Source organism: Cetorhinus maximus, chromosome 18 (genome assembly GCF_964194155.1).
Source record: "Cetorhinus maximus chromosome 18, sCetMax3.hap1.1, whole genome shotgun sequence".
NCBI classification, from domain to species: Eukaryota; Metazoa; Chordata; class Chondrichthyes; order Lamniformes; family Cetorhinidae; genus Cetorhinus; species Cetorhinus maximus.
This window is the reverse complement of record NC_135896.1, coordinates 78,463,505-78,491,245: the sequence shown is the minus strand read 5'-3', so window position 1 is coordinate 78,491,245 and position 27,741 is coordinate 78,463,505. Positions and strand designations below refer to the sequence as shown.

Here is a 27,741-nt window from a genome sequence, read left to right as displayed (position 1 = left end):
TGGAATCAGCCTTCCAGTGACAAAAACACCCATCAACAATTACCCTTTGTTTCCTGCCACTGAGCCAATTTTTTATCCAGCTTGCTACATTCCCCTGGATTCCATGGGCTTTTATTTTTTTAGCCAAGTGTGGGGGGGGTAAGGAGCGCAGGTGGTGGGAATGTGGTTCTCATTCTTACTCTCCCACTAGAAAGAGTAAGGAAACTTGAGATGGCAGCTGTTCTTACCCCATCAAACTCACACACTTCCTAGTGGATTCAGAACACGCAGTCAAGGCAACTGAAGAATCATTGGCATTGCTGGACTGAAGGGCAGGAGGCAGCAATGCACAGGCGGCCAGTGTCAGAAGGTCAGGGAAGCTCATGAGGTAGGTTTAGGATTAAAGTGATTATGGACGAGTGCTGTGGTCATGGGGTTTAAACACAAGGACCAGGAGGCCATGGTGGTTGTGGTTGGTGGGGATGTGGCGGTTGTTGTCTGTAATCAATGTAGATGATTGTGGACCGGGAGGATGGATACATAAGTAGCAGAGTTGTAGATGAGCTGGCATTTCTAGAGGATTGGAGGCCTGCAAGGAAAGGATTGAAGTAATCGAACCTGAAGGTATCTTAGGCATGTATGAGGGTAGAATGGGAGATGGTTGATGTTTTATGTGGTGTGACTAAGCAGTCTTTGTGATGAACAGGGTGTGATCGGAAACTCAGCTTGATGATGCAGAGGTCGGGAACTGGCTGGTTCAGCCTGGTCACTGGCCTGATAAGGAGCTAAAGTCAGTAAGGGTGGCATAGAATTTATGATAGGCCAACGATGATAAGTTTAATATTCCCAATGTTTAGCTATTGCAAGCTAAGACTGATTTTGTTAGAATGGTAGTGATTGTGGTTGTTCTGATAGGTAGAGGATGATGCTTGAAGAGGAGATCTATTTACACTGTCACAAAAGACCTTGAGGATCACAGTACAATTTGGTATGGACCAAGAATAGAACCTATCTCAGGCATGGTGGAACCAGGAGTGATACATTTCACCTAAGCACCCCTTGGTTGATGAAAGGAAAATCAGTCAGATCTCCCATAGTTAAACCAGTGGCTGATTCAGGAATATAAACATAACAGGAGGTTTAGTCTTAAAATGAGCTAGGTCAGTTATGTATGAAATCAGGAAACATTTTATTTGCATAAAGTGTAGTGGACATCTGTAACTCTCCTCCAGAAGGGCACAGGTATGGGTCAATTGAAATTCTCAATACTGAGCTCATAGATGTTTGGAAAGTTAAGATGTCAAGAGATATGGAAAAAAGTAGGGTAAATGAAGCTAAAATATTGGATCAGCTATAGCCTAATAGAATGGAGGAACATGCCTGAGTGGCTGAATGCCTACTCCTGTTCCTATGCCCTTTTAATGTGATCAGGTGTGGAAAGGACAGAGTCAGCTGTAGTGCATTACTGTGCAATATCCTACAGACATTTGAATATAACAAGAACACAAGGCAAGCTATCAGCAAGAGCTTATTCGCCCCCTATATACTGTGTAAAATAATCCCAAGCCTCAACTCTCTACCAGAGAAGACCTTTGCAATAGTAAAACATAGAAACACACAAAGATTAATTCACAAAAATAAGTGTCCTTATTAACATCTGAATCATGGCAGAATAATTTCTTCCAGCCCAACCAATGGACTGGCATTGATGCCAAGTGACTTACAGCTTCCCAGATAGAGGCAGAGAATCCCAGATTGCCACCGAAGTATCGAGCAATGTTTAGAAGGTGTCCGCAGAACTTGAACTGCTTTTCGTAAATGTGAGGATGTGGAACGAACCAGTCAATCGCGCTGGAAGGGCCACCAGGAATTTGGTGCTGGAAGTTCACCATCTTCGCCAATTTTCCCCTCAAACTTCCCTGCTTGCTGGTGGTTCTCTTCTGATCAGTGGAGAGATTCTGGTCTGCTGCCTGATTCGGGTCAGCATCAGTTGGAGTTCCACTTGTACGAGCTTGCCTGATTGAAAAATCATGAAATGTTTACATACCAAATTGATGGGCAGGAAAATACCAGCTTGTTCATCAAGCCTGTCCCCCCTATTCATAATGTGTGGTGTATCATGGTCAATCACACCCCATCACAGCACCCCACCCACCATAACCTCTTCCACCAATTGTTTGTATCTCCTAGGAGAAGCAAAAAGCAGAGAAATAATCAGGCCGAGTAACAGATAAACACTGAAAAATTATACGTCCACACCCCCATTCCCAACTGCCCATTGATCAAAATCAATCCAAGAGATCACCTAGAGTAAGTGCTATCAATAAAGGCAACTTAAGACAACTTTAATGTGAAGAGATCCTTATCCTAATTAAGAATGAGTCCACCTGCCTCCTCAAGGCATGCAGGAAGAGGCTTACTATCCAATGGGAAAAGGAAAAACACCTAATACTCAGTGTATTCCCACTCTTACATAATTTAAACTCATTTCTCCTATCCATTACACTCAAATAATCTATTAATGGGTGCACTATCCAGTTTTTAAAAATGATTTTATAGGTCTCTATCAGGACACACAATTTTATAGTAAATAGATCAATGTCGTATTTGGCCCATCCGACTAGCTTAGGCTCTTTCAGATAGGAATCATTCTTGTAGCTCTCCTCTGGGCCTTTTCCAAGGCCACTATGTCACCAAAACTGACCAAAGTAATGAAAAAATGGTGTCCTTTGATTTATACTGCAATTTATATTGATACAACCAAATACTTAGCTACACTTTTCCTAATTTGATCATGAATCTTGAGTGATCTGTGCACAATAACACCAAAATCTTTATTCTCTCTTTCAGTAATGCTCCCTAAAACTTATAACATGTATTCCGTGTTGGCCCTATTAACACATCTAACAATATGTTTATTGAAATTATATGCCATTTGCCAATGTCTGGCTCACCCCCCAGGCACAAATAAATCTTTTTGCATCTGATTGCGCTTCTACCATCTTAATCCTTGCACAGCTTCTAGTTCACTCATTTTGTTTAAAGAGAGTCTGTAAATACCTCGATCAAGACTCACAACATAATGCACATTATGCTTAATTAACATGATCATAGTTATAAATAACTATAAGAACAACCTTGGATTTTGCTGACAGCTTTTGAACTTAGTGGTATTTACATTTACAGTATATGCAATTTTTCCCATTAGAATTTAAAAGTTTGTTGAAATTATACATTTTGTTATAAGGACAAATATATTTGCAAATTCAAAATAGTTTATTTATGGCTAAATAACATGAATTTTACAATAGTTAGCTAAAGAGTCTTATTTGTAGTGCTGGCCTTGTAGCTGGAAGAAACCAGATTATCAGGTATACTAGTTGAATAATGGTAAAGTGCTGAGCTAAATCTGGTGGCTGGGTAATGAAATAGCTTGTTTTTGAGCAGCCATTCTTGGTCTATATTCGTGCAGCAAATAGCATAAGAAACAATAAGATTTCTAGGTTGTTCAGATGAAGTATATACTTCAATGTGAAAGAGAGATAGATAAGAGAGAAGCCAGCGGAGGCACTAAAAGGAGAACTAAAGGGACAAATAATGAGAATCAAAAGACCCCAAAGGACAATTAGACAGTTCAATAGGCATAAAGTAGCAACACAAGATAAATCGAAAGATTCAAAAGGCAATCAGAGTGTTCAATTGGAGGATTAGATGGTCCAAAAGGTAAAACAGAGACTTGTAAAGATGAATCAGAGATCGCAAAGGAGAATTAATGAGTCCAAAAAGAGAATCAACAGCGGAAGAGGAGAAACAGGGACTCAAAAAGATGAATCAGAAACAGCACAAGGAAACAAAACAAGAGTGCAAAATAGGACTAGAAGGATCCAAAAGGACACTCAAAGGCAGGAAAGGAAATTTAGAAGCAGAAAAAGTAGTCACAGAGACCAAATGGAGAATCAAAGGCAGGAAAAACAGAATTAGAAGCAACAAAACTAAAGCCACAGGATCCAAAAGGAGAATTAGAAGCATTAAAAGGAGAAATGGATGTATCACGACGACAAACAGAAGGGCCAAAATAAGAAGAAAGGGTCAAAGTGGAGAATCCGAGAATCCAAATGGACAGACAGAACAAAGCAGAAATCAGAAGCAGCAAATGGAGAATCAGAGGTTCCAAAAGGATGCTCAAAGGGAGCAAAAGGAGAAGAAGATGGTTCAAAAAAGAATAAGAGGCATCAAAAGACAAGTTAGAAGCAGTAAAGGAAGAAGTCGAAGCAACAAATCAAGAACCAGACGCTCCAATGGGAGAATCAGGGGCAGGAAAAGAGCAATCAAGGGGTCTCAAATCACTCAGATGCCGCACAAGGAGAAATAGAGGATGAGATTTTAACTCACTCAAAATCCATTCACTCACAGAGTTAAAATTCGGCCCAGAGTGTCCAAAAGAAGGGGAAATCAAACGGACAAGTGGCAACAGGAAAAAGAGAATAAGAGGGCCCAAAAAATATACAGATGGAACTAATAAAAATGTCTGAGAGGAAGAATAATTATATATGTTGAAAGATCACAAATAACTGAATTGTAGAACAAAGCGATGAGGAAAAAGACTGGGAGAGATTATTTATTTTATATTATCGTAAAGGTGCACATACTGTTAAAAAGCTCCGGTGGAAAAGATAGCCATGGGATGCTGGTTTTGCCGATGCTCAAAGTGACTGTTAAAATTATAATTGTCCACTATACCACGTTACATTTTATTTGTGTTTATTTCAAAGGAATTTATAATAACAAATTGGTTACTGGAACACTGCAGGGGTACAGAGAGCATTTGAGTCATTTTTAGACTCTCCAAAGGACCCTGCTGAACCTACAGCCCAAACTTGAACTTCCAAGTATATGTGGGCCTTTTCTTATGCTTGCATTATCTTATACAGGAATATGTGCGTCTTTAGCCTGTTTGAAGTATAAAGCCATTTACAGTGGGTGGGGGAAAACTCTCGATTGTCTTGAAATAGTTAGAATGCTTGTCTGACATCTAGCACTGGATAAGTAGAAATTTCCTCTAGCTAAATATTGGAGGCACCAAAACCATTGCCTTCAGCTCTCACAACAATCTCCAATCCCTAGCCACTAACTCGGCCCCTCTCCCTGGCAAATGCCTGAGACCAAACCTGATTGTTCACAACCTTGGTGTCATCTTTGACCGTGAGATTGGCTTCCAAACAAATCAATGCAATCACTAAATCTGCCTATTTTCACCTCTGTAACATTGCCCAACTTCCCCAACACCCCCACGCCGCCCTTCCCGGCCTCATCCACGCATTTGTTATCGCAAACTTGACTATTCCAACACCCTCCCTGCCAGCCACCCAAGTTTTACACTCCATAAACTCGATGTCATTCAAAACTCTGCTGGCCATGGTCAACTTAGCAAAATGTCCGCTTCATCCATCATTCCTGTGCTCACTGTCTTTCTTGAGTCCTGGTTAAGTGAATTAATGCTCATTCTTGCTTTCAAACTCCTTCATGGAATCACCCCTCCCTATCTCTATAATTTCCTCTAGCCCCACAACACTCTGTGATATCTGCACTCTTCTAATTCTGTCCTCTTATGCATCTCCAATTTTAATCCTTCCGGTATTGGTGGCCACGGTTTCAACTGCCTGGGCCTCCTTAAACCTTTTGCCTCTCTACCTTCCTTTCCTCATTTAAGATACTCCTTAAAATTTACCTCTTTGACAAGGTATTCAATCATCTGCCCTAATATCGTCACAGGTGACTTGGTCTCATAATTTGTTTTATAATGCCCTTTGGAAGTGCAAGGAATGTTTTATTATGTTAAAGATGATACATAATTACAAGTTGTTGTTGCCATGATGCTGAAAAGTGAAGGTTACTTGCTAATTTGTCTACAATGCTGATGTAAACCTGACTGAATAATGCATGAGTGACCATTTTGCATGGTAACATGTATTCTTACAGCGTAATTGCAGCCAGTAACTGTCATGGCCCAATTTGTTCATCCATTGGAGGTGAAAGTCACAAGCTATCATTCCATATTTGAGATTTTGAAATAGATTTTTGAAGTTCATGAAGAAACATTAATCATCTATTTATTTAAGCTGTAAGTTTATTTCTGTTAAGTCAATTAATAGCATAATAGATAGAGACACGGCAGGACACCTCAGTCCCATGAGGTGCCCATCCTGTTCAATATGGGAACTCAAGAACACTGTTCGTGTTCTGGCAACCACATGTGCAGGAAGTGCCATTAGTTAGCTAGAAATGTCATTACTAAATGAGTACTTTGCATCTGTCTCAACCAAGGAAGAGGCTGCCCATGCCATAGTGAAAGGGGATGTGGATGAGACACTAGATGGACTGAAAATTGATGACAAGGAGCTGTTAGAAAGCGTGGCTGTACTTAAAGTTTATAAGTAACAGGACCAGAGCAGATGCATCTGTAGATACTGAGGTAAGTAAGGTTAGAAATTGCAGAGGCACTAGTCAAAATCTTCAAATCCTGTTTCGGTACAGCGGTGCTGCCAGAGGACTGGAGAATTGAAAATGATATACCATTTTCAAAAAAATGTAAGGATAAGCCCAGCAACTATAGATAGTTGATTTAACCCCAGTGGTGGAGAGTTTTTAGAAATGATAATCTAGGACAAAATCAACAGTCACTTGAACAAATGAGGATTAATTAAAGACAGACAGCATGGGTTTGTTAAAGGAAAATCATGTTTAACTAACTTCATTGAGTTTTTGATGAGGTAACAGAGAGGGTAATGTAGTTGATGCAGTGCACATGAACTTGCAAAACACATTTTATAAGACCATAAGACCATAAGACATAGGAGCAGAAATTAGGCCATTCGGCCCATCGAGTCTGCTCCGCCATTCAATCATGGCTGATACGTTTCTCAACCCCATTCTCCCACCTTCTCCCCGTAACCTTTGATACCCTTACCAATCAAGAACCTATATATCTCGGTCTTAAATACACTCAATGACCTGGCCTCCACAGCCTTCTGTGGCAATGAGTTCCATAGATTCACCACTCTCTGGCTAAAGAAGTTTCTCCTCATCTCTGTTCTAAAAGGTCTTCCCTTTACTCTGAGGCTGTGCCATTGGGTCCTAGTCTCTCCTACTAATGGAAACATCTTCCCCACGTCCCCTCTATCCAGGCCTTTCAGTACTCTAAGTTTCAATCAGATCCCCCCTCATCCTTCTAAACTCCATCGAGTATAGACCCAGAGTCCTCAAACGTTCCTCATATGTTAAGCCTTTCATTCCTGGGATCATTCTCGTGAACCTCCTCTGGACCCACTCCAGGGCCAGAACATGCTTCCTGAGATACAGGGCCCAAAATTGCTCACAATATTCTAAATGTGGTCTGACCAGAGCCTTATAAAGCCTCAGCAGCACATCCCTGCTTTTATATTCTAGTCCTCTTGAAATAAATGCCAACATTGCATTTGCCTTCCTAACTACCGCGTCAACCTGCAAGTTAACCTTAAGAGAATCCTGGACTAGGATTCCCAAGTCCCTTTGCACTCCAGATTTCTGAATTCTCTCCCCATTTAGAAAATAGTCTATGCCTCTATTCTTCCTACCAAAGTGCATGACCTCACACTTCCCCACGTTGTATTCCATCTGCCACTTCTTTGCCCATTCTCCTAACCTGTCCAAATCCTTCTGCAGCCTCCCCACCTCCTCAATACTACTGTCCCTCCACCTATCTTTGTATCATCTGCAAACTTAGCCAGAATGCCCTCAGTTCCTTCATCTAGATCATTAATGTATAAAGTGAAAAGTTGTGGTCCCAACACTGACCCCTGCGGAACTCCACTAGTCACCGACCGCATCCTGAGAAGGACCTCTTTATCCCTGTGGTACTCTGCCTCCTGACAGACAGCCAATCTTCTATCCATGCCTCTAACACCATGGGCTCTTATCTTACTGAGCAACCTCCTGTGCGGCACCTTGTCAAAGGCCTTCTGGAAGTTCAAGTAGATAACATCCATTGGCTCTCCTTTGTCTAACCTACTCATTACCTCCTCAAAGAATTCTAACAGATTTGTCAAGCATGACCTCCCCTTGATGAAACCATGCTGACTTTGCCTGATTTTACCATGCACTTTCAAATATTCTGAAATCTCATCCTTAATAATGGACTCTAAAATCTTACCAACGACCGAGGTCAGGCTAATCGGCCTGTAATTTCCCGTCTTTTGCCTCACTCCCTTCTTAAACAGGGGGGTTACATTAGCGATTTTCCGTTCCTCTGGGACCGTCCCTGACAGCAGTGATTCCTGAAAGATCACCACTAACGCCTCCACTATCGTTTCAGCTATCTCCTTCAGAACTCTGGGGTGTAATCCATCTGGCCCAGGTGATTTATCCACCTTCAGGCCTTTCAGTTTTCCTAGCACCTTCTCCTTGGTAATGGCCACCATACTCACCTCTGCCCCCCAACTCTCTTGAACTTTGGGGATGTCACTTGTGCCTTCCACTGTGAAGACTGACACAAAGTACCTATTCAGTTCCTCCTCCATTTCTTTGTTCCCCACTACTACTTCAACAGCGTCATTTTCCAGCAGCCCAATGCCCACTGTTGCCTCTCTCTTACCCTTTATATATCTAAAAAAAATTCATCCTGGCTCATCCTCCCTACAGCCCTCTTCCTCATCCACACAGGGAGCAAGTACCTCGTATCTGTTGGACAAGGTCAAGAGCTGAGGCTCCTCTGTTCCTGAACACAGGATCCCTCTACCTGCCTCACTTGCAGTCACACCCTGCTGACCCTGGCCATTGACCGGACTTGAGGTACTTAATCTACCGGGTTTGACCGCTTCCTGATACAAAGCATCCAGGTAACTCTCCCCCTCCCGGATGTGCCGCAGCGTCCGGAGCTCGGACTCCAGCTCATCAATTCTGAGCCGGAGTTCCTCCAGCAACCAACACTTGCTGCAGATGTGGTCACTGCGGCTCACAATGGGATCTGCCAGCTCCCGTATCATACAGCTACAGCACATCACCTGCCCAGCCATCTCTACTTAGATAATTAATTAATTAGCTTTGCAGTGTTTTTTTTTCAAATTTGGTGCAGATTTCCTACCAACCAATCAGGTCACAGCTTTCCTGTGACGTCACTTTTTCAGTTTTGGCTTCAGTTACTCTGTGCCCCCAGGTCACTGCTCCGGTGCTCCTCCCTCCGAGTCTGCTCCCAGGATTTACTCACCAATCAGCTGCTTTTTCTTTAAAATCCACTTTCAGAAGGCAGGTCTGGTGCACTCCTGAAGGCACTGCCTCTTCCTCTCTCTCTTTTTTTTTAGGTTTGAGGAGGGAGGGAGGGATGGAAACACTGCAGCAAGTAATGTTTGGAGCTATTCCGTTCTTTGACAGTGGGTCCTCCTCGATTCCCTCCTGAGTCACGGTGGCTGTGATGACTTCTCCCAGAATGCTTCAGTCACTTCTCACCAGCGCCGTCTGTTGGATTCCCTTCCTCATGTTGAGTGCAAGAGTCCTTCTCCTCGATTTCCTCCTGAGTCGCGGTGGCTGCGATGACTTCTCCCAGAATGCTTCATTCACTTCTCACCAGCACCCTTTTGCCACATAACAGGCTAGTCAATGAAGTCCATGGAATAAAAGGGTCAGTGGCAGCATGAAAACGAAGTTGGCTAATTGACAGAAAACAGAGTAGTGGTGAACATTTTTTTTTTGCACAAGAGGGAGGTATACAAAGGTCAATATTAGGACCACTGCTTTTCCTATATTAGTGAGATAGACTTGGACGTGCAGGGCACAATTTCAAATTTTGAATCTGCTAGAAAAAAGTTTTGAAGTACTGTGAACTGTGAGGATGATAGTGATACACTTTAACAAGACATAGACAGCCTTGTGCAATGGGTGGGCTCACAGCAGATGAAATTTAATGCATGAAGTGTGAACCGATATATTTTGATAGGAAGAATAAAGAGAGACAATATAAACAAAGTATGCAATTCCAAAGGAGGTGCAGGAGCAGAGAGACCAGATGTATATGTGCACATATCATTGACAGCAGGAAAAGTGGCCCAACCATGACTAACAAAAGAAATTGAGAATAATATTAGATCCAAGGAAAGTCACATAAAGTTGCTAGAAAAAGTAGTAAGCCTGAGGATTGGGAGCAGTTTAGAATTCCGCAAAGGTGGACCAAGAGATTGATTAAGAGGGGGAAAAGTACAGTATGAGAGTAAACTTGCAAGGAACATAAAAGCAGACAGTAAACGCTTCTATAAATATGTAAAAAGAAAAAGATTAGTGAAGACAAAGGAGGTCCCTTGTAGTCCAAAATGGGAGAATTTATAACAGAGAACAAGGAAATGGCAGAGCAGTTAAACAACTACTTTAGTTCTGTCCTCATGGAGGAAGACACAAGTAACTTCCCAGAAATGCTGGGGAACCAAGGATCTAGTGAGAAGGAGGGATTAAAAGAAATTAGTATTACTGAAAAAAAGTGCTGCAGAAATTAATGGGGCTGAAAGCTGATAAATCCCCAGGGCCTGATAGTCTATGTCCTGTCAATGTATCAGCAATTACATTGTCAAGTTGCAATAACAATTATCTTGTTGCCTGACAATTATATTGTTAAGACAATTGCATTGTTAAAACAGGTGATGGGTATTGGCTCTCCCATAAATGGGTACAGCAGTAACACTCCACTGGGGAAAAGGAATTAGTTACTTTGTTGAGCTGGTTGAAGAATAAACTTGCTTGAGGTAAAGCACCAGCTTCAGGTTCATTCTACCCTTATATACAATTATTGGAGTTAACACATCCCAGGGCACTAAAGGAGGTGGCCATGGAAATAATGGATACGTTGGTTGTCATCTTCCAAAATTCTATAGATTCTGGAACAGTGCCAGCAGATTGAGGGTGGCAAATGTAACCCCACTATTTAAAAAAGGGAGAAAACAGGGACAGACCGGTTAGCCTGCATCAGTAGTAGGAAAAATGCTAGTCTATTACAAAGGATGTGATAACAATACACTTAGAAAATATCAACGGGATTAGACAAAGTCAACACTGATTTATAAAAGGGAAATTATGTTTGACAAACTTACTGGAGTTTTTTGAGGATGCAACTAGCACAATAGATAAGGGAGAACCAGTGGATGTGGCATATTTGGATTTTCAGAAAGCTTTTGATAAAGTCCCACCTAAGAGGTTTGTGTGCAAAATTAAAGCACATGGGGCTGGGGGTAATATATGGCATGGATGGAGAATTGGTTAGAAGACAGGAAACAGAGTAGGAATAAATGGGTCCTTTTCAGAGTAGCAGGTGGTGACCAGTGGGGTACTGCAGGGATCAGTGCTTAGGCCCTACCTATTCAAAATATTTGTCAATGATTTGGGTGAGGGAACCAAATGTAATATTTCCAAGTTTGCTGATGACATGAAACTTGATGGGAATGTGAGTGGTGAGGAATGTTAAGGGCTTCAAAGTGGTTTAGACAGGTTGAGTTAGTGAAAAAATACATGGCAGATGCAATATAATGTGGATAAGTGTGACGTTATCCACTTCTGTAGAAAAAATGGAATGGCAGAGTATTACTTAAGTGGTGAAAAATTGGGAAATATTGATGTACAAAGGGACCTGGGTGTGTTTGTACACCATGCACTGAAAGCAAGCATACAGGTGCAGCAAGTAGTTAAGAAGGCAAATGGTATGTTGGCCTTCATTGCAAGAAGACTTGAGTACAGGAGCAAGGATGTCCTACTGCAGCTGTACAGGGCCTTGGTGAGACCACACCTGGAGTACTGTGTGCAGTTTTCATCTCCTTACCTAAGAAAGGATTTACTTGCTAAAGAGGGAGTTCAGTGAAGATTCACCAGACTGATTCCTGGGATGGCAGGATTGTCGTATGTGGAGAGATTGGGTAAACTAAGCTTGTATTCACTGGAGTTTAGAAGAATGAGAAGGGATCTCATTGAAATGTATAAAATTCTGACAGGGCTGGACAGACTGGATGCAGGGTTCGTGTTTCCTCTGGCTGAGGTTCTAGAATCTCAGTCTCAGGATACGAGATAGGCCATTTAGGACTGAGATGAGGAGAAATTTCTTCACTCAGAGGGTGGTGAACCTGGGGAATTCTCTACCACAGAAGGCTGAGAAGACCAAGTCACTGATCAAATATAAAGAAGGAAATAGATAGATTTCCCGACTCTAAAGGCATCAACAGGTATGGGGAGAGAGTGGGAGTACAGCATGGAGATAGAGGATCTGCCATGATAATATTGAATGGTGGAGCAGGCTCGAAAGGCCTAATGACCTATTCCTCCTGCTCCTATTTTCTATGTTTCTATGTTTCTAAGCAGGCTTCTAAGCAGGCAGGGCAGTTGAAGAAAGCAGTTAAGACGTATAGGATCCTGGAATTTCTCAATGGAAAAAAGAGTACAAAAACAAGGAACTTTTATAATATATTGGTTCAGCCTCAACTGGAGTATTCTGTCCAATTCTGGGCACAACACTTGGGAAAGGAAGTGACTACATTAGAGAGGATGCAGAAATGATTTACTGGAATGAGTCCAGTGATAAATAACTTCAGTTATGTGGTTTGATTTGAGAAGCGTGAATTGTACTGCTTAGAGAAGAGAAAGCTGAGAGGAGCTTTGATAAAGTTGTTCAAAATCTGGATAAAGCATATAAGAAGAAACTGCTCCCTTGATGGAGGGTCAAGAACCAGATTACACTGATTTATGGTGAATAGCAGAAGAACCAAAGGGGACGTGAGCAAAACCTCTTTATGTAGTGAATGGTAAGGACTGGAATGCCTTGGAGTGGGGTGGAGGCAGATTTAATAGTGGCTTTAAAAATTGATTTATAAATTGATAATTATCTGAAGAGTAAAATGCAGCCCTCTGGGGAAAAAGGTGGTTAAGCGAGACTAGTTGTGTTGCTTTTGCAGAGCCTGCAGAGACACACCAGGGAAAATGGCCTCTTTCTGTGTTGTAAATATTCTAAGATTCTGTGATTTCATTAAGTGGAGAAAATCCATTGGCATTGGTCAATTGTGTTTTCCACACAATTGAGGAGCTTGTGGAACTGTGCTCTTATGAGACAACACCGTATGAGACAAAGGGAGCGACTCATCACCACACTCAGGAGTATAAAAGCAACATAGAAGCTATCAAAACTGTGGATTTCTCTTAATATTCTTTCATAGGATGTGGGTGTCGCTGGCTAGGCCAGCATTTATTGCCCATCCCTAATTGCCCTTGAAAAGGTGGTGTTGAGCTGCCTTCTTGAACCACTGCAGTCCACATGCTGTAGGTATACCCACAGTGCTGTTAGGGAGGAACTTTCAACATTTTGATCCAGTGACAGTGAAAGGATGGTGATATAGTTCCAAGTCAGGATGGTGTGTGGCTTGGAGGGGAACTTGCAGGTGGTGGTGTTCCCATGCTTCTGCTGCCCTTGTCCTTCTAGGTGGTAGTGGTTGTGGGTTTGGAAGTTGCTGTCGAAGGAGCCTTGGTCAGTTGCTGCAGTGCACCTTGTGGATGGTACACAGTGCTGCCACTGTGCATTGGTGCTGGAGGGAGTAGATGTTGGAGGTGGTGGCTGGGCTGCCAATCAAGTGGGCTGTTTTGTCCGGGATGGTGTCAAGATTCTTGAGTGTTGTTGGAGCTGCACTCATTCAGGCAAGTGGAGACCATTCAATCGCACTAATGACTTGTGCCTTGTAGGTGGTGTACATGCTTTGGTGAGTCAGAAGCTAAGTTGCTCCATGCAGAATTCCTAGCCTCTGACCTGCTCTTATAGCCACACTATTTCTATGGCTGATCCAATTCAGTTTCTGGCCAATGGTAACCCTCAGGATGTTGATAGTGGGGGAATCAGCAATGGTAATGTCATTGAATGTCAAGTGGAGATGGTTGAATTCTCTCTTCTGGAGATGGTCATTGCCCAGCAATTTTGTGGCATGAATGTTACTTGTCACTTATTATCCCAAGCCTGAATGTTGCCCAGTTCTTGCTGCATTAGAACATGGACTGCTACAGTATCTGAGGAGTCGTGAATAGTGCTGAACATTGTGCAATCATCAACGAACATCCCCACTTCTTACCTTATGATAGAGAAAAGGTCATTGATGAAGCAGCTGAAGTTGGTTGGATCTAGAACACTGCCCTGAGGAACTCCTGCAATGACGTCCCAGGGCTGAGATGATTGACCTCCAACAACCACAACCATTTTTCTTTTTATTAGGTATGGCTCCAACCAGTGGAGAGATTTCCTCCTGGTTTCCATTGATTCCTGTACTGTTATGGAACCTTGATGCCATGCTCGGACACATGTTACCTTGATGTCAAGGGCAGTCTTGAGTTCAGCTCTTTTCTCCATGTTGTAGCAAGGCTGTAATGAGGTCAGGAACAGAGTGGCCCGGGCAGAACCCAAACCGTGAGCAGGTTATTGCTGAGTAATTGCTGATTGATTGCACTGTCGATGACACTTTTCATCACTTTGCTGATGTTTGAGGTCACGAGCTGTGACCCTGGTGGACTGATGGGCCATTAATTGGCTGGGTTGGATTTGTCCTGCTTTTTGTTGACAGGACATACCTGGGAAATTTGACAAATTGTCAAGTCGATGCCAGTGTTATAGCTGTACTGGAACAGCTTGGCCAGGGGCTTGGCTAGCTCTGGAGCACAAGTCTTCAGTACTATTGCCAGAATGTTGTCAGGGCTCATAACCTTGCATTATCCAGTGCCTTCAGCAATTTCTTGATATTACATGGAGTGAATTGAATTGACTGAAGACTGGCATCTGTGATGCTGGGGTCCTCAGGAGGAGGCCGAGGTGGATCAACCACTCAGTACCTCTGGCTGAAGATGGTTGCAAATGCTTCAGCCTCTTCTTTTGCACTGATCTGTCGTGCTCCCCGATCATTGAGGATGGGGATATTTTTGGAGCCTCCTCCTTCAATTAGTTGTTTAATTGTCCTTCCCATTCATGACTGGATGTCATAAGACAGCAGAGCTAAGATCTGATCCGTTGGTTGTGGAATCACTTTGCTCCGTCTATCACATGCTACTTCCTCTGTTTGGCATGCAACTAGTCCTGTGTTGTAGCTTCACCCAGATTGACACTTAACTTTCAGGTATGCCTGGTCCTGCTCCTGGCATGCCCTCCTGCACTCTTTATTTAATCAAGGTTGATTTTCTGATTTGATGGTAATGTTGGAGTGGGATATATGCCGGGCCATGAAGTTACAATTCTGCTGCTGCTGATGGCCCACAGCACCTCATGGATGCCCAGCTTTGAGTTGCTAGATCTGTTCAAAATCTATCCCATTTAGCACGGTAGTGCCACACAACATGGTGGAGGGTATCCTCAATGTGAAGACGGGACTTTGTCTCCACAAGGGCAGTGCGGTGGTCACTCCTACTGATACTGTCATGGTCAGATGCATCTGCGACAGGTAGATTAGTGAGGACGAGGTCAAGTAGGTTTTTCCCATTTTTTGGTTCCGTCATCACCTGTCACAGACCCAGTCTGGCAACAATGTCTTTTAGGACTTGGCCAGCTCGGTCAGAAGTAGTGAACTCCCCCACCCAGAGTACATTCTGTGCTCTTGTCACCCTAGGTTCTTTTCCCAAGTGGTATTCAACATGGAGGAGTACTGATTCATCAGCTGAGGTAATGGTGGGGTATGGTGGGATGGTAGTTGGTTACCTTGCCTGTGTTTTCCCTGTTCTTTCATTTACAGACTGGGAGAATTTTTTTTAAATCCGTTCATGGGATGTGAGCGTCACTGACTAGGCCAGCATTTATTGTCCATCCCTAATTACCCTTGTTCAGGGCACATCTAAGAGTCAATCACGTTGCTGTGGGTCTGGAGTCACATGTAGGCCAGACCGGGTGAGGATGGAAGATTTCCTTCCCTAAAGGGCATTAGTGTAGTGAACCAAATGGGTTTTTATGACAATTGACAATGGTTTCATGGTCATCATCAGACTTATAATTCCAGATTTTTCTTGAATTCAGATTTCACCATCTGCCATGGTGGGATTCAAACCCAGGTCCCAGAGCATTACCCTGAGTCTCTGGAATACCAGTCCAGTGACAATAACATTATGCCACTACCTCCTCAATAATTTAATGTTGGTCCATTCCAATTTAGAAAATCCCTTGCACCAAGGTTTGATTAATTCCCATTAAAGTACCCCAGCACCCAAAAGAAACACTACAGGCTTTGACATGGGATAACAACATTATTCAGTTAATCATAATTTATAACATGCTCTAATTGATGTTAGAGTGGCAAGAATTTAAAGGCTTAAACAGCGCAAGAAGGGGAGGGAGAGTGGAAAGATGTCAAAGGCTTAGACAGCGAAAGAAGAGGAGGGAGAGCAGGGTTACTTCGGAGAGGCTGAAACAGCGTACGAAGGGAAGAGAGAGCAGTTAGACTTTGGAAAGGCTTAAATAGCTAGGCAATGGCTCAGTCTGCAGACTGCCTGCGTTTGGAGAAAAAAAAGTGTGACATCAGTGGGAAACAGTTAAGTGATTAGTTGGTGAGTATTTTGCTCATTTATCTTTCAAAACTAGTGTAATTTAGTAATTGTAAGGTTTTATTAGTAAGGTTTACTAGAGTAGCAAAGCTAATTGCGAGTGGTAGGATTTATTAATTATAAATTAAGAAAAATAAATTAACACAACATAAAGATGGCAGGGTAGGTGATCTGTCATGACTGCAGAATGTGGGAACTCCTGCATGCCAGTATGATCCAGGGCAAACACGTCTGCAGTAACTGCCCGGCTGAGGAACTTCAGCTCAGGGTCATTGAACTAGAGGCAGAGCTGCAGTCTGCAATGCATCAGGGAAGGGGAAAGTTACCTGGACACTTTGTACCAGGAGAAAGTCACACCCCTTAGGATGAGGTCTTCTGATTTGGTCAGGGACAGGAGGGTGTGCCTGCAAGTGAGACAGGTATAGGGACCCAGAAGGTAGAAGTGGAGGAGACTCAGCCTTTGCAATTGTCCAACAAGTTTGAGGTTCTTGCTGCCTGTTTGGAGGAAAGCGATGCTTGCAGGGTGGATGAGCGTACTGACCATGGTATAATGGTACAGGAAGGCATTCAAGTGGTGGAATTTAATAGGAACGTAATGGTAGTTGAGGTCACTATAGTCAGGGGGATAGAGACAGTTCTCTGCAGCCAAGAGCATGAGTCCAAATGGCTGTGTTGCCTGCCAGTGCCAAGGTTCAGGACATCTGCTCAGGGTTGGAGAGCCACTTGTAGTGGAAGGGGGAGGATCCAGTGGTCATGGTCCAGGTTGGTACCAACGACATAGATCAAACTAGGAAATAGATTCTGCTTAGGAATTATGAGCAGCTAGGTGATAAATTAAAAAGCAGAACCTCAAAGTTAATAATCTCTGGATTGTTTCCTGAGCCACAAGAAAATTGGCATAGGGTAAGAAAGATTGGAGAGAATAATGTATGACTCAAAGACTGGTATGGGAGAAAAGGGTTTTGATTCATGGTGCATTGGCACTAGTACTGTGAAAAGTGGGAGCTGTACAGTTGATCTTCATCTGAACTGTGCTGGGACCAGTGTTTTGGTGAATTGGATATCTAGGGTGATAGAGAGGGCTTTAAACCAAATGGTGGGGGAAGAGATCATGCAACAGGAGATGTAGTAAATCAAAGGGAAATAACAAGGTAATAGAGCTGAGTAGCAATTTGGGCAATGATAACCAGAGTGTGGCAGTTAGGGACAGAGAGTACAGAGTGCGCACCAGTGTATAAGTTCAGTAAGAGCAAAAATGGTAAAAAGACAGAGTTAAAGTTTCTGTATCTAAAGGCATGGAGCATTTGTAACAAAATGGACAAATTGTTAGCACAGATAAACAAAAATATGTATGACCTGATAGCCATCACAGAGACATGGTTGCGGGGTGACTAAAGCTGGGACCTGAATAATGAAGGGTATTTGACATTTCAAAAAGATAGGAAGGTAGGAAAAGGTGGCGGGGTAGCTCTGTTAATTAAGGATGTCATTAATACGGGAGATGACCTAGGCTCAAAAGAGCAAGATATAGACTCAGTTTTGGTAGAGATAAGAAATAGTAAAGGTAAGAATTCACTTGTGGAAGTAGTTTATAGGCTCCTAAAAGTAGTTACATGGTAGGACAGGGTATTCAGGAAGAAATAAATGAGGCATGTAAGAAAGGTGCTCCAATAATCATTGGTGGCTTTAATCTACATTTAGATTGGGTGAATCAGATTGGCAAAGGTAACCTGGAATGAGTTCATTGAGTGTATTTGGGACAATTGCTTAGACCAGTGCATTCTAGAGACAGCCAGGGAACAGGCTATTCTAGGCCTGCTAATGAGCAATGAGACAAGATTAATCAATAACCACATAGTAAAGGATCCTCTAGGCAACAGTGATCATTACATGATAGGATTTCATGTTCAGTTTCAAGAGGAGAAGTGTGAGTCTAAGACTTGTGTTTTAAACCTGAATAAAAGTAATTATAAGGGTATGAAAGTAGATCCAGCTAAAGTGAATTGGGAAACTATGTTAAAAGGTAAGACAGTAGAGTTGCAGTGACATTTAATAACTCTCAGCAAAGATTTATCCCAATGAGAAGGACAGATTCTTTGAGAAGGATTCATCATCCATGGGTGAATAAGAAAGTTAAGGATAGTACCAAATTGAAAGAAACATCTGAAAAGGTTAGTAGTAGGGAAGAAGATTGGTCAAATTTTAAGAACCAGCAAAGAATGCCTTAAAAAAATAAAGAGGGAGAAAGAGGAGTATGAGAGAAAGCTAGCTAGAAATATAAAAACAGATAGTAAGAGCTTCAACAAGTATTTCAATAGGAAAAGAGTAACTAAAGCTAGTGCTGGCCCTCTAGAGAGAGAGTTTGGGGAATTGATAATGGAAAACAAGGAAATGGCAGGGGCATTGAACAGGTATTTTGTGTGTCCGTCTTCACTGTAGAAGATTTAGAAAACTTCCCATAGATACTTGAAAATCAAGAGGAAAGAATTTGAAACATTGACCATCACTAGGGAAAAGGTGCTGGGAAAACTATTTGACCTAAAGGGCTGACTAGTCCCCAGGACCAGATGGCCTGCATCCTAGGGTCTAAAGGAAATGGCTGTCCAGATAGCAGATGCATTGGTTATAATCTTCCAAAATTCTTTAGATTCTGGAAGGGTCCCAGTGGTTTGAAAAATAGGTAATGTAACACCTTTATTCAGGAAAGGAGGGAGACAGAAAGCAGGAAACTACACACCAGTTAGCCTAACATCTGTCATAGAGAAATTGCTAGAATCCATCATTAAGGAGGTAATATGAAGGATACTTAGAAAAACAATTTGATCAGGCAGGGTCAACATGGGTTTGTGAAAGGAAATCATTTTTAACTAATTTATTGGAATTTTGAAGAAGTAACAAGCAAGGTGGATAAAGGGGAACCTGTAGATGTAGTGTACTTGGATTATCAAAGAGCACTTGTTAAGGTGTCACATTAAATGTTACTACACAAATTAAGATTACATGGGTGTAGTGGGTAACACATTAGCATGGATAAAGGATTGGTTAGCTAACAGATAAGAGAGTCGGGATAAATGGGTATTTTTCAGGTTGGCAAGCTATAACAGGTGGAGTGCCACAGGGATGGGTGCTGGGGCCTAATTTACAATCTACATCAATGATTTGGTTAAAGGGACTGAATGTATGGTAGCTAAATATGCCAATAACACCAAGATAGGTAGGTAAGTAAGTTGCCAAGAGGAGGTAGAGAGCCTGCAAAGTGACATAGACAGGTTAAGTGGGCCAAAAATTGGCAGATGGCTAATACTGTGGGAAAATGTGAACATGTCCAATTTAGCAAGAAGAATAGGACAGTACTATACCATTTAAATGGAGAGAGATTGCAGAACTTGGTGGCAAAGAGAGATCTGGGTGTCCTGGTACAGGACAGTATGCTGGTACAACAAGGTGCTGGTGCAGGACAGTATGCAGATACAGCAAGTGATTAGAAAGGCGAATTGAATGTTGGCATTTATTGCAATGGGAATGGAATATAAAAGTAGGGAAATTTCACTGCAGCTGTACAGGACCTTGGTGAGACCAGATAGGGGATATTGTGTGCAGCTTTGCTCTTATTTGAAAAAAGGTATAATTGCACTAGCGGCAGTTCAGAGAAGGTTCACTGGACTCATTCCTGGGATGAGGGGCTTATTTTATGAAGAAAGGTTGAACAGGTTGGACCTATACCCATTAGAGTTTAGCAGAATGAGAGGTGATCATATTGAAATATATAAGATCCTGAAGGGGCTTGATTGGGTAGATACCTGGAGGATGTTTCCACTTGTGGGAGAGACTAGAAGCAGGATGCACTGTTTAAGAATAAGAGATCTACCATTTAAGATGGAGATGAAGAGATTTTTTTTCTCTCAAAGTGTTGTTAGTATGGGGAATTCTCTTCCTCAGAAATTTATTCAAGGCAGAATTAGACAGATTTTTGATAGCAAGGGAGTCGAGAGTTATGGGGGGCAGACAGCAAAGTGGAGTTGAGACCAATACAAGATCAGCCAGGATCTTGTTGAATGGCCTACTCCTGCTCCTAAATCCTATGTTCCTCTGTAACTCAATTGTGGTTCGTTTTTCTCTTCCTCAAGACCATCCAAACTAATGAGGAGGTTATTTGGATAGTGGACCAAATTTAAGGGATAAGAAAACTAGAAGAATTGTGGAAGAATGTACCCGTTTCTTCCGGTGTCAACGAAGTTTTCACTTCAACCAACCAGTGATTAAATAGTTTCCACGCATGGAAGTACTGAACTCTAAGGTTCGGGTACTCCGCGTATACAAGGCGTGATGTCTCCCCTCATTTTTACACTCATTTATGGCTTCTCTAAATCGCCATTCTCTTTGGGTTCCCTGAATTCCATAACCAATTCGGCTTGATTCAACACTCCAAATTTTCAGAGCAAAGGCTCACAGGGCAGGTTCTCAGGTCAGCGTCATACTTTCATCCGCTATGCCTCGCCATCCTGTTAATCAAAGAACGATTTCTGCTTGGGTTTCTTCTGAATATTGTACCCTATCTAGTTGACATCTTATCCTCTTCTCGGGGATGGGATGGGAGGGGGGCGGGAGGGATGGTGGATGTGGCGCGGGAAGACCCTAACTGACGATCTCTCTCCAGATGTTCTCTTGCTGTTTATTATCTGCATTGTGTCGAATGTCGTCCGAACCAGTCAGTACCGTTCGAACAAAATAAGCACTTCAGTGGGTGAACCTCGCCTTAAGGGGGCTGTTATATATTAATGAGGATGCCTCCTCTGATCAGTGGTCACATCGGAATAATTAACAGGTTCAAAATACGCTCATGGTGATTGGACTGGGCTTGCTAACCAGGTGAACTCTTCGTACAGTTGTCTACCTTCTTGCCAGCTATTGAGATCAGGGGGAAAAAATTATCTTCAGTGGTTCTGAAGTTTCCATCTTATTACTTTTTTAGGGTCGGGAGTCAAATTTTCAATTTTTGTGGGATGGGGCCCCGTTTTGATAATATCGTCCCTTCTGTTATTGGCTAAAGGGTTTCCCCTGGCTTGACGAAGGTGCTGAGACCTAGAGGATTCCTACTTCTTCCTAAGTTCTTGACGTTGTCTGTGAATGGATCATTGGTAAATTGAATTTTACCCACAATCACTTTCGGCTGCAATGCCCATAGGCTAGATGGGTGCAACATATGGGTGGGAATTCAGTGGAATGAGACTCCAGGGGTTTGATTATATAATGGGCCTTTTAAAGAACTTGAAATGGTCCCGCATGGTATCGTAATGTCTTGGACTCTGGTCAGAGGCTAGGTCCTGCGCCCATTAAAGGTAAATACTAAGAAAGGAGTAGCCCTCAATACACACCCTGCTTCTCACACCCAAAATGATCAGGAGAATGCCCGGTCATTCTTCATATTTAGAGTCCATGACGTTCAAAATACAGAGCGAATTATTTCAATCCACGGAAAGTTGGCAGTTTGTTTATTTTCTCTCTCGTTAAAAACTAATATCTTCTCTCGGTATTTAATTCTGCTTCCATTGGCTTCATGTTACGACCGAGATGGGAAGAGTGCACTGCCTGTCTCTAGTTCCACTATTCCGTGGGCCACATATATTTAAATGATTTCTCCAGCTAACTATAGGGCCAAATATGTGCTTTACCTATGAGTCTTAGAGTGAGCACTCAATGCCCAGGTTTCTTCAATAAACAACAAAATTATTAGTTTATTATAAAACCAGACTTGTCAAGTAGAAGACTTTAAGCTGTCACTACACAAATTATAACGGTGCTGTTTTTGGGACCTTGTGCGCTAATTAGTTGCTGCATCTCCTACATTACAGCAGGAACTACACTTTAACATACAAGATGAAATATGAAAGTATACACACACACACACATACACTCACACATCCCCCAAAAAAGAGGAATTCTGCCAAAAGGTTAAAAGTCAATGGTTCAAGGGAAAAGGAAAGATTGAGCCCTTGAAATGATGCCTGGGTTATATGGTTGGTCTCTCAGCACTGGCTTGCGAAACTGACTCTTCTGCTACTTTTCAAATGGATTTTGTGGAAAACTTGCAATCAGTCGATTTCAGAATGTAGAGTGACTTTGGAGCATCTTCCATTCACTTTTTGCTTTCAGTTGGGTCTGGAGCTTCAGGGGTTGTTTTCTTCTCTACCCAAGCAGTTGATCCTTCTTGTTTTCTCCCCAAAAGCAAAACACCAGTCCACAAGCTTTTAAAACACAGTTTTCCAAGCATGTTTTTTCCCAAAGCCTTAACCCACCATGTGACCATTTTATAAACAGTCCACCAGGGTCAAGAGGTTTCCAGCTCCTTTAAAACTGCTTACTTACCTTTACTTGTAAAATACTGTCTTTTTCCAGAACAGCAGCAACCAAAGTCCTTGCATTAACCCTTTAAGGGACAGTGTCTTTTAAAAAACACAAATTCTTCCAGAGAATGTTCTTAGTCTTTGGAGATAAACCATTTTCCATGATTAAAGTGTTTATGATAAACAACAATCTGCATTTGCGTTTAAAGTAGAAAGCATTCCAAGTTCTTTCACAGAAGTGAAATTTTAAAAAGTAAGCTGAGCCAAATAAGGAAGTATTAGGAAAGCTTGGTCAAAGTGGTGGGTTTTATAGCAGCAGCGGAGAAGGAGAGAAGGAACTCTTTAAAGGAATCATTAACAACTTGCATAGTGCCTTCCACGATCAAAAGGCATCCCAAAGCGTTTTATAAACCATGAAGTACAGTCAAAGTGTAGTTCCTGTTGTAATGTAGGAGATGCAGCAACTAATTAGCGCACAAGGTCCCAAAAACAGCACCGTGATAATTTGTGTAGTGACAGCTTAAAGTCTCACCTGAATGACAGCACCTCGGACTGTTCAGATTTCCTTTAGGGCTGCATTTGTTGGTAGGTTTTTGTGCTCATGTCTCTGTGGTGGGCCTTGAACCTTTTGTCTCATTGGTGAGAGTGCCACCCACTCATTCGCGAGTTTACAGCTTCGTTGACTGGACCACGCCCACCAATTGTGCCGGAAAGGGAAGGGGACTACATACCAGACTAGGCAGTTAACGGGGAGCGGATTTTGGGGTTGTAGGTGATCAGAGAGTGCACATCCCCGTTAGTGTGCCAGAGTATTTTGGCCTGTTTAAGGTTTACCTCCAGTTACATTGGACAATCGTTTGATCCGGCTTGAAGACGGGATTCCATTGCAGTGGTAGCCAATGGGGTTTATGGATTATCTGTTAGTTGCACCAGACATAATAACCTTTATGAAAGGCTACTGGATCCGTGGGCAAAAATGTGATTCTGCCAAACATGCCCACAAGTAATAAAGTCCTAAATAATGAGCTAAAGATAACTGACTCAATAATTTTCATGACCAGGCGGAGCAGGTGCTAGGCATATTCATAGACTCAAATGGATTCCATTTCGTGCAGTGTTCGAATAACAACTGCGACTTATTTATATGGCATTTAGCGTTGTAAACCGCCCCAGTCCGCTTAACAATAACCATTCAGTATTAACATTTTGACACTTTTTGAAACCGAGCCATAGAAGAAGAAATCAGGAAAGGTGACCAAAAGCTTGCTCAAAGAAATGTATTTTTAGGAGCGTCTTCAAAGAGGAAAGGGAGGTAAAAAGGCAGAAAGGTTTAGGGAAGGAACTCAGAGCTGAAAGCACGGCGACCAAAAATGGTGAAACAATTGAAATCAGGGATGTACAGGAGACCAGAATTTGGAGGAATGCAGAGATCTAGAAGTTTATAGGGCCATTGCAGGTGATTCTTGGATTATGAGTATATGGATAGAATCAAGTTATAGCAGCTCCACCGAGTTGGACAAATGGAGCAAGGGCATTGGAAGGGGATAGTGTGGCCCACTGTGTTGTAAGGTAGATAGGATGAGAAGGGGTGGTCCATCATGCTTACAGTCATGGAGAATTTAATTTATGCCTTCAACAAAGGCTATTTCAGTATTGTGGCCAAGTTGGAAATCTGGTTGGAGGGACTGAAACGTGGATTTGTGGGAAAGAATGGCAGGAATTTGAGAAGCACTAACTTGAAGGACTCTGGAAAGGAAATGGAGACCAAGAGTAGTTTTTGAGGAGTGGGGTGATGAGGGGAAAGGGGAGAGTAGCTGAGGAAAGCGAAGTGCTAACAATATCAGCTCACCTGGGCCAAGTAAGTTTGTGGTCAACCAACAGTTTGGTTGGGAAAAGATCAAAAGTGCCCCTGGTGCGTCTCATAGACAAGATAAGGTCGAAGAGAGCATTACAGTAGTTGGGATGGAATCTAAAACAAAATGCGACTTTAGGGCTAGAGACGCAGAGGGGTTTGGTGGAAGTTTGTCCTGAAGGGCTGGGGCTAAGGGAATGGCAGAGGCAGTTGAAAGGATAGCCTCGATATTTGAGAGTACCGGATAATCGATAACATTGTGGAACTATGTCAGTTGAGCTGAAAATTGATTTATATTTCAAAAGTGGCAAAGTGTATGTTGGTCTGTTCTGATTCTGTGACTGATGCCAAAGCATGTATGTTGACACGGTATTACAACTTAAAATGACTAAATAACATTGGTAGAATTAGCAATAATTAGCTTGCAGAACCTTGTGTTCCATTGAGTTAAGATTTTCCAGAGTTGTTGATTTGTCTCATCTGTTCTTGTTATTAATTCCATGATTTATAATCCAAAGGCGTTCGCGACTAGTTTTCAGTTGTAGTTGCTTTGCCCAATTATTTAAAATTAAATTTTTGCTGATTTTCCCATGTAGTTGTGTGGTTCTACCTATTATCACCGAATAAGAGTTATATGATGGCAAAACTGATTCAGAGAGCGAGAAAGTGAGATATAAAGGGAAAGATTGAGGGAGCGTGTTTGTACGGAGCTGTGGGTTAACATAGAGAATGTTTCAAGTGGAGAGTCAAGGTTATGTTATCACTAGGCATGTTAAATGGGAAAGAATAAGAGCCAGGGGACTTCAAGTTTTTAACATTTATACAGTCCTTGCAAAGCAAGAATAATACAAAGTGTCTCTAAAGGTGAAAATTGGCCCGAAAAAATGAGTTACACCGGTTGATTCACTCTGTTAGAACGTGGTGTTAATAATACTGATGTCAAGGGTTCGATCCCAGTTGGGACCACTGAGGTATTGTCACCATAAAAGGAACAGTTACCAACGTGTATGTGCTTTAAGCATCAAGGACCACTGGTTACTTCGCATCTCCTGCCAATTGCTTGTGGTGCACATACCACGGACAAGAACACAATTTAACCGTGGATTGTTTTTCTAGCACCTACAACAACGAAGGCCTCAGGGCTAGATATTGTTTTACATAGGCAGATGTTTACAAAGATTTCACTTCTTGAATGCTATATAATAACCTAGGATACAAACCACAGTCTGCGATACACGACATAACTATGTCTCATTAATAGTCACACAAGTCATTTCTTTAAATATGTTCTTATTCACCATGGCTACAAAGGTAATTTTGTTAATGGCTCCGTATAATAAATCCATATATAACCCCGCTTTGATGCCTATCAAACCAGAAATGCAAGGGCCCTGATTCCATCCGTGCTTTGTTTTTTGCTGGTTTGCCTGGGATGGCAACAATAGGCTTCCAACTATAGGGCAGAGCTCGGCCGCCGTCGAATTGCATTGACCGTATAGAATTAAGAAAGAGGGCGAGCACTTGGAAATGAAGGAGGATTATAGAAACCTTGTTCACGAGAAAACTGATTCTTAGTGTGAGGAAAGTGGTATAGGAAAATTCAGACGTTACACATGTGCAAACACATCTTTCGTTTGTTAGGCTCTTATCTGTAATACAATCGGTCATAACATGCCTGTTCTGATAATAACAATGTATGTGGACTAGCTCCAGTGGAGAAACCATAGAAAATATTTTCCAGCATGCCTACGAAAATAAATTCTGATAACTTCCAAAGATATTTTAAATCTATATTTTGCTCGTCTTGCCCCTACTTTTAGATCGGTCATTTTCCTGCCTTGTTGTATGACTGTTACTGATGAAAGGCAACAGACTCACCTTTTTCTGGTCAGTCGGTGTCTGATTTTGGCAGGTAAAATCTCCTTCCTTCACACTCATCACCACATGAAACCGCTTCCAATTCAAATTAATGAGAATCCGCAATAATAAAGGTTTGGTTTGTCCAATATGGGGTACACACTTTATCTCCAAGGTAACACGCATATTTAATAAGCCCAAGAGTTTAGGCGCATGCTGTTATGTTCCAAAGCACAAGGACCGCTATGTGGACAGAGTTAAGAGTTTGGCAGTATAACAAAACGGACAAAAAGTCTCGCTGCTTCCTCCAGCCAGATTCATCTCGTCTCAAAATACGTGGGGTTGCAAGATTACATGGAGCCGAGTGGGAAGAATCCCGACCCTCACTGATAGATCTATTACTCCAAATCCTGATAAAGAGGTGAACATTCGGATCAATTATTAGCAGTGCACTGAGTAACTGTGGCCCAACCTGACACAGGTATTGGAGTAGAGACCGCGACACAAGATTGACTCGGCTCTCGGCAGATTGAGAGACATCTCCACCTCGAACAGACCTCACTTATTTCCCTCATTCATTTATTTTAAGTGAGTTTAAGCGTTCAGTACAATAGCCCATAAAGAATGTTATACATGCTAAAGCGTTCAATCACCAAATTTTACACAGCCTCATTTCAAGCCGGCTGCAGCTGTTAATGAAAGCGCACCCCAACCCACTTGTTGAATAGGAGGGAAAGTGCAACACACTTCTCTCCGTACTCTGCCGCATTTACCTCATCCTGCTACACGCGAATTTAAATCAGCTGCAGTGTCCTTAAACTTATCCAGAATCACAATGATGCTGACTTGTGTTTATCCAGAAATTCGCGTTTTCTGAAGATTTTAAAGATAAATCATACAGCAGAGCGTCCCCTCCTTGTCCTGCTGCTCGCCTTGCTGGACACAGCTTTGCACCATGCTGCCATTAATGGAATTTATGTCTCTGCTATTTTTAGTGCAAGGGGTTAATGCCTTCGAGTTAAATTCCAACCATGGCTATTTTAATTCGGTCATTAATCTGTTTATTTCAAATGGGTTAATGATTGCATGCAAACGGGGTTGGCAGCAGTTTAAACTCATACTTTTGCCAGCTGGACTATAAATAGCACAGAGCGA

The 27,741-nt window shown here is 42.2% G+C and overlaps 1 protein-coding gene across 2 annotated transcripts in view; it reads right to left on the bottom strand.

Annotated features, from left to right (window-relative positions):
• LOC144693501 (EEF1A lysine methyltransferase 3-like) overlaps nt 1-27,525 on the bottom strand; it is a 32,799-nt gene extending 5,274 nt beyond the window's left edge. The window contains exons 1-2 of one of the 2 annotated variants that reach the window (XM_078563350.1): nt 27,360-27,525; nt 1,704-1,995 (exon numbers count right to left, since the gene is read on the bottom strand). In XM_078563350.1, coding sequence (XP_078419476.1) covers nt 1,704-1,995; nt 27,360-27,364 — 297 coding nt within the window. In that variant the 5' untranslated portion in view covers nt 27,365-27,525. Of the gene's footprint in view, nt 1-1,703; nt 1,996-26,599; nt 27,224-27,359 lie in introns of those variants that run through there. The other variant, XM_078563352.1, reaches the window with a different exon arrangement.
• Between the last annotated feature and the right edge of the window lie 216 nt (nt 27,526-27,741).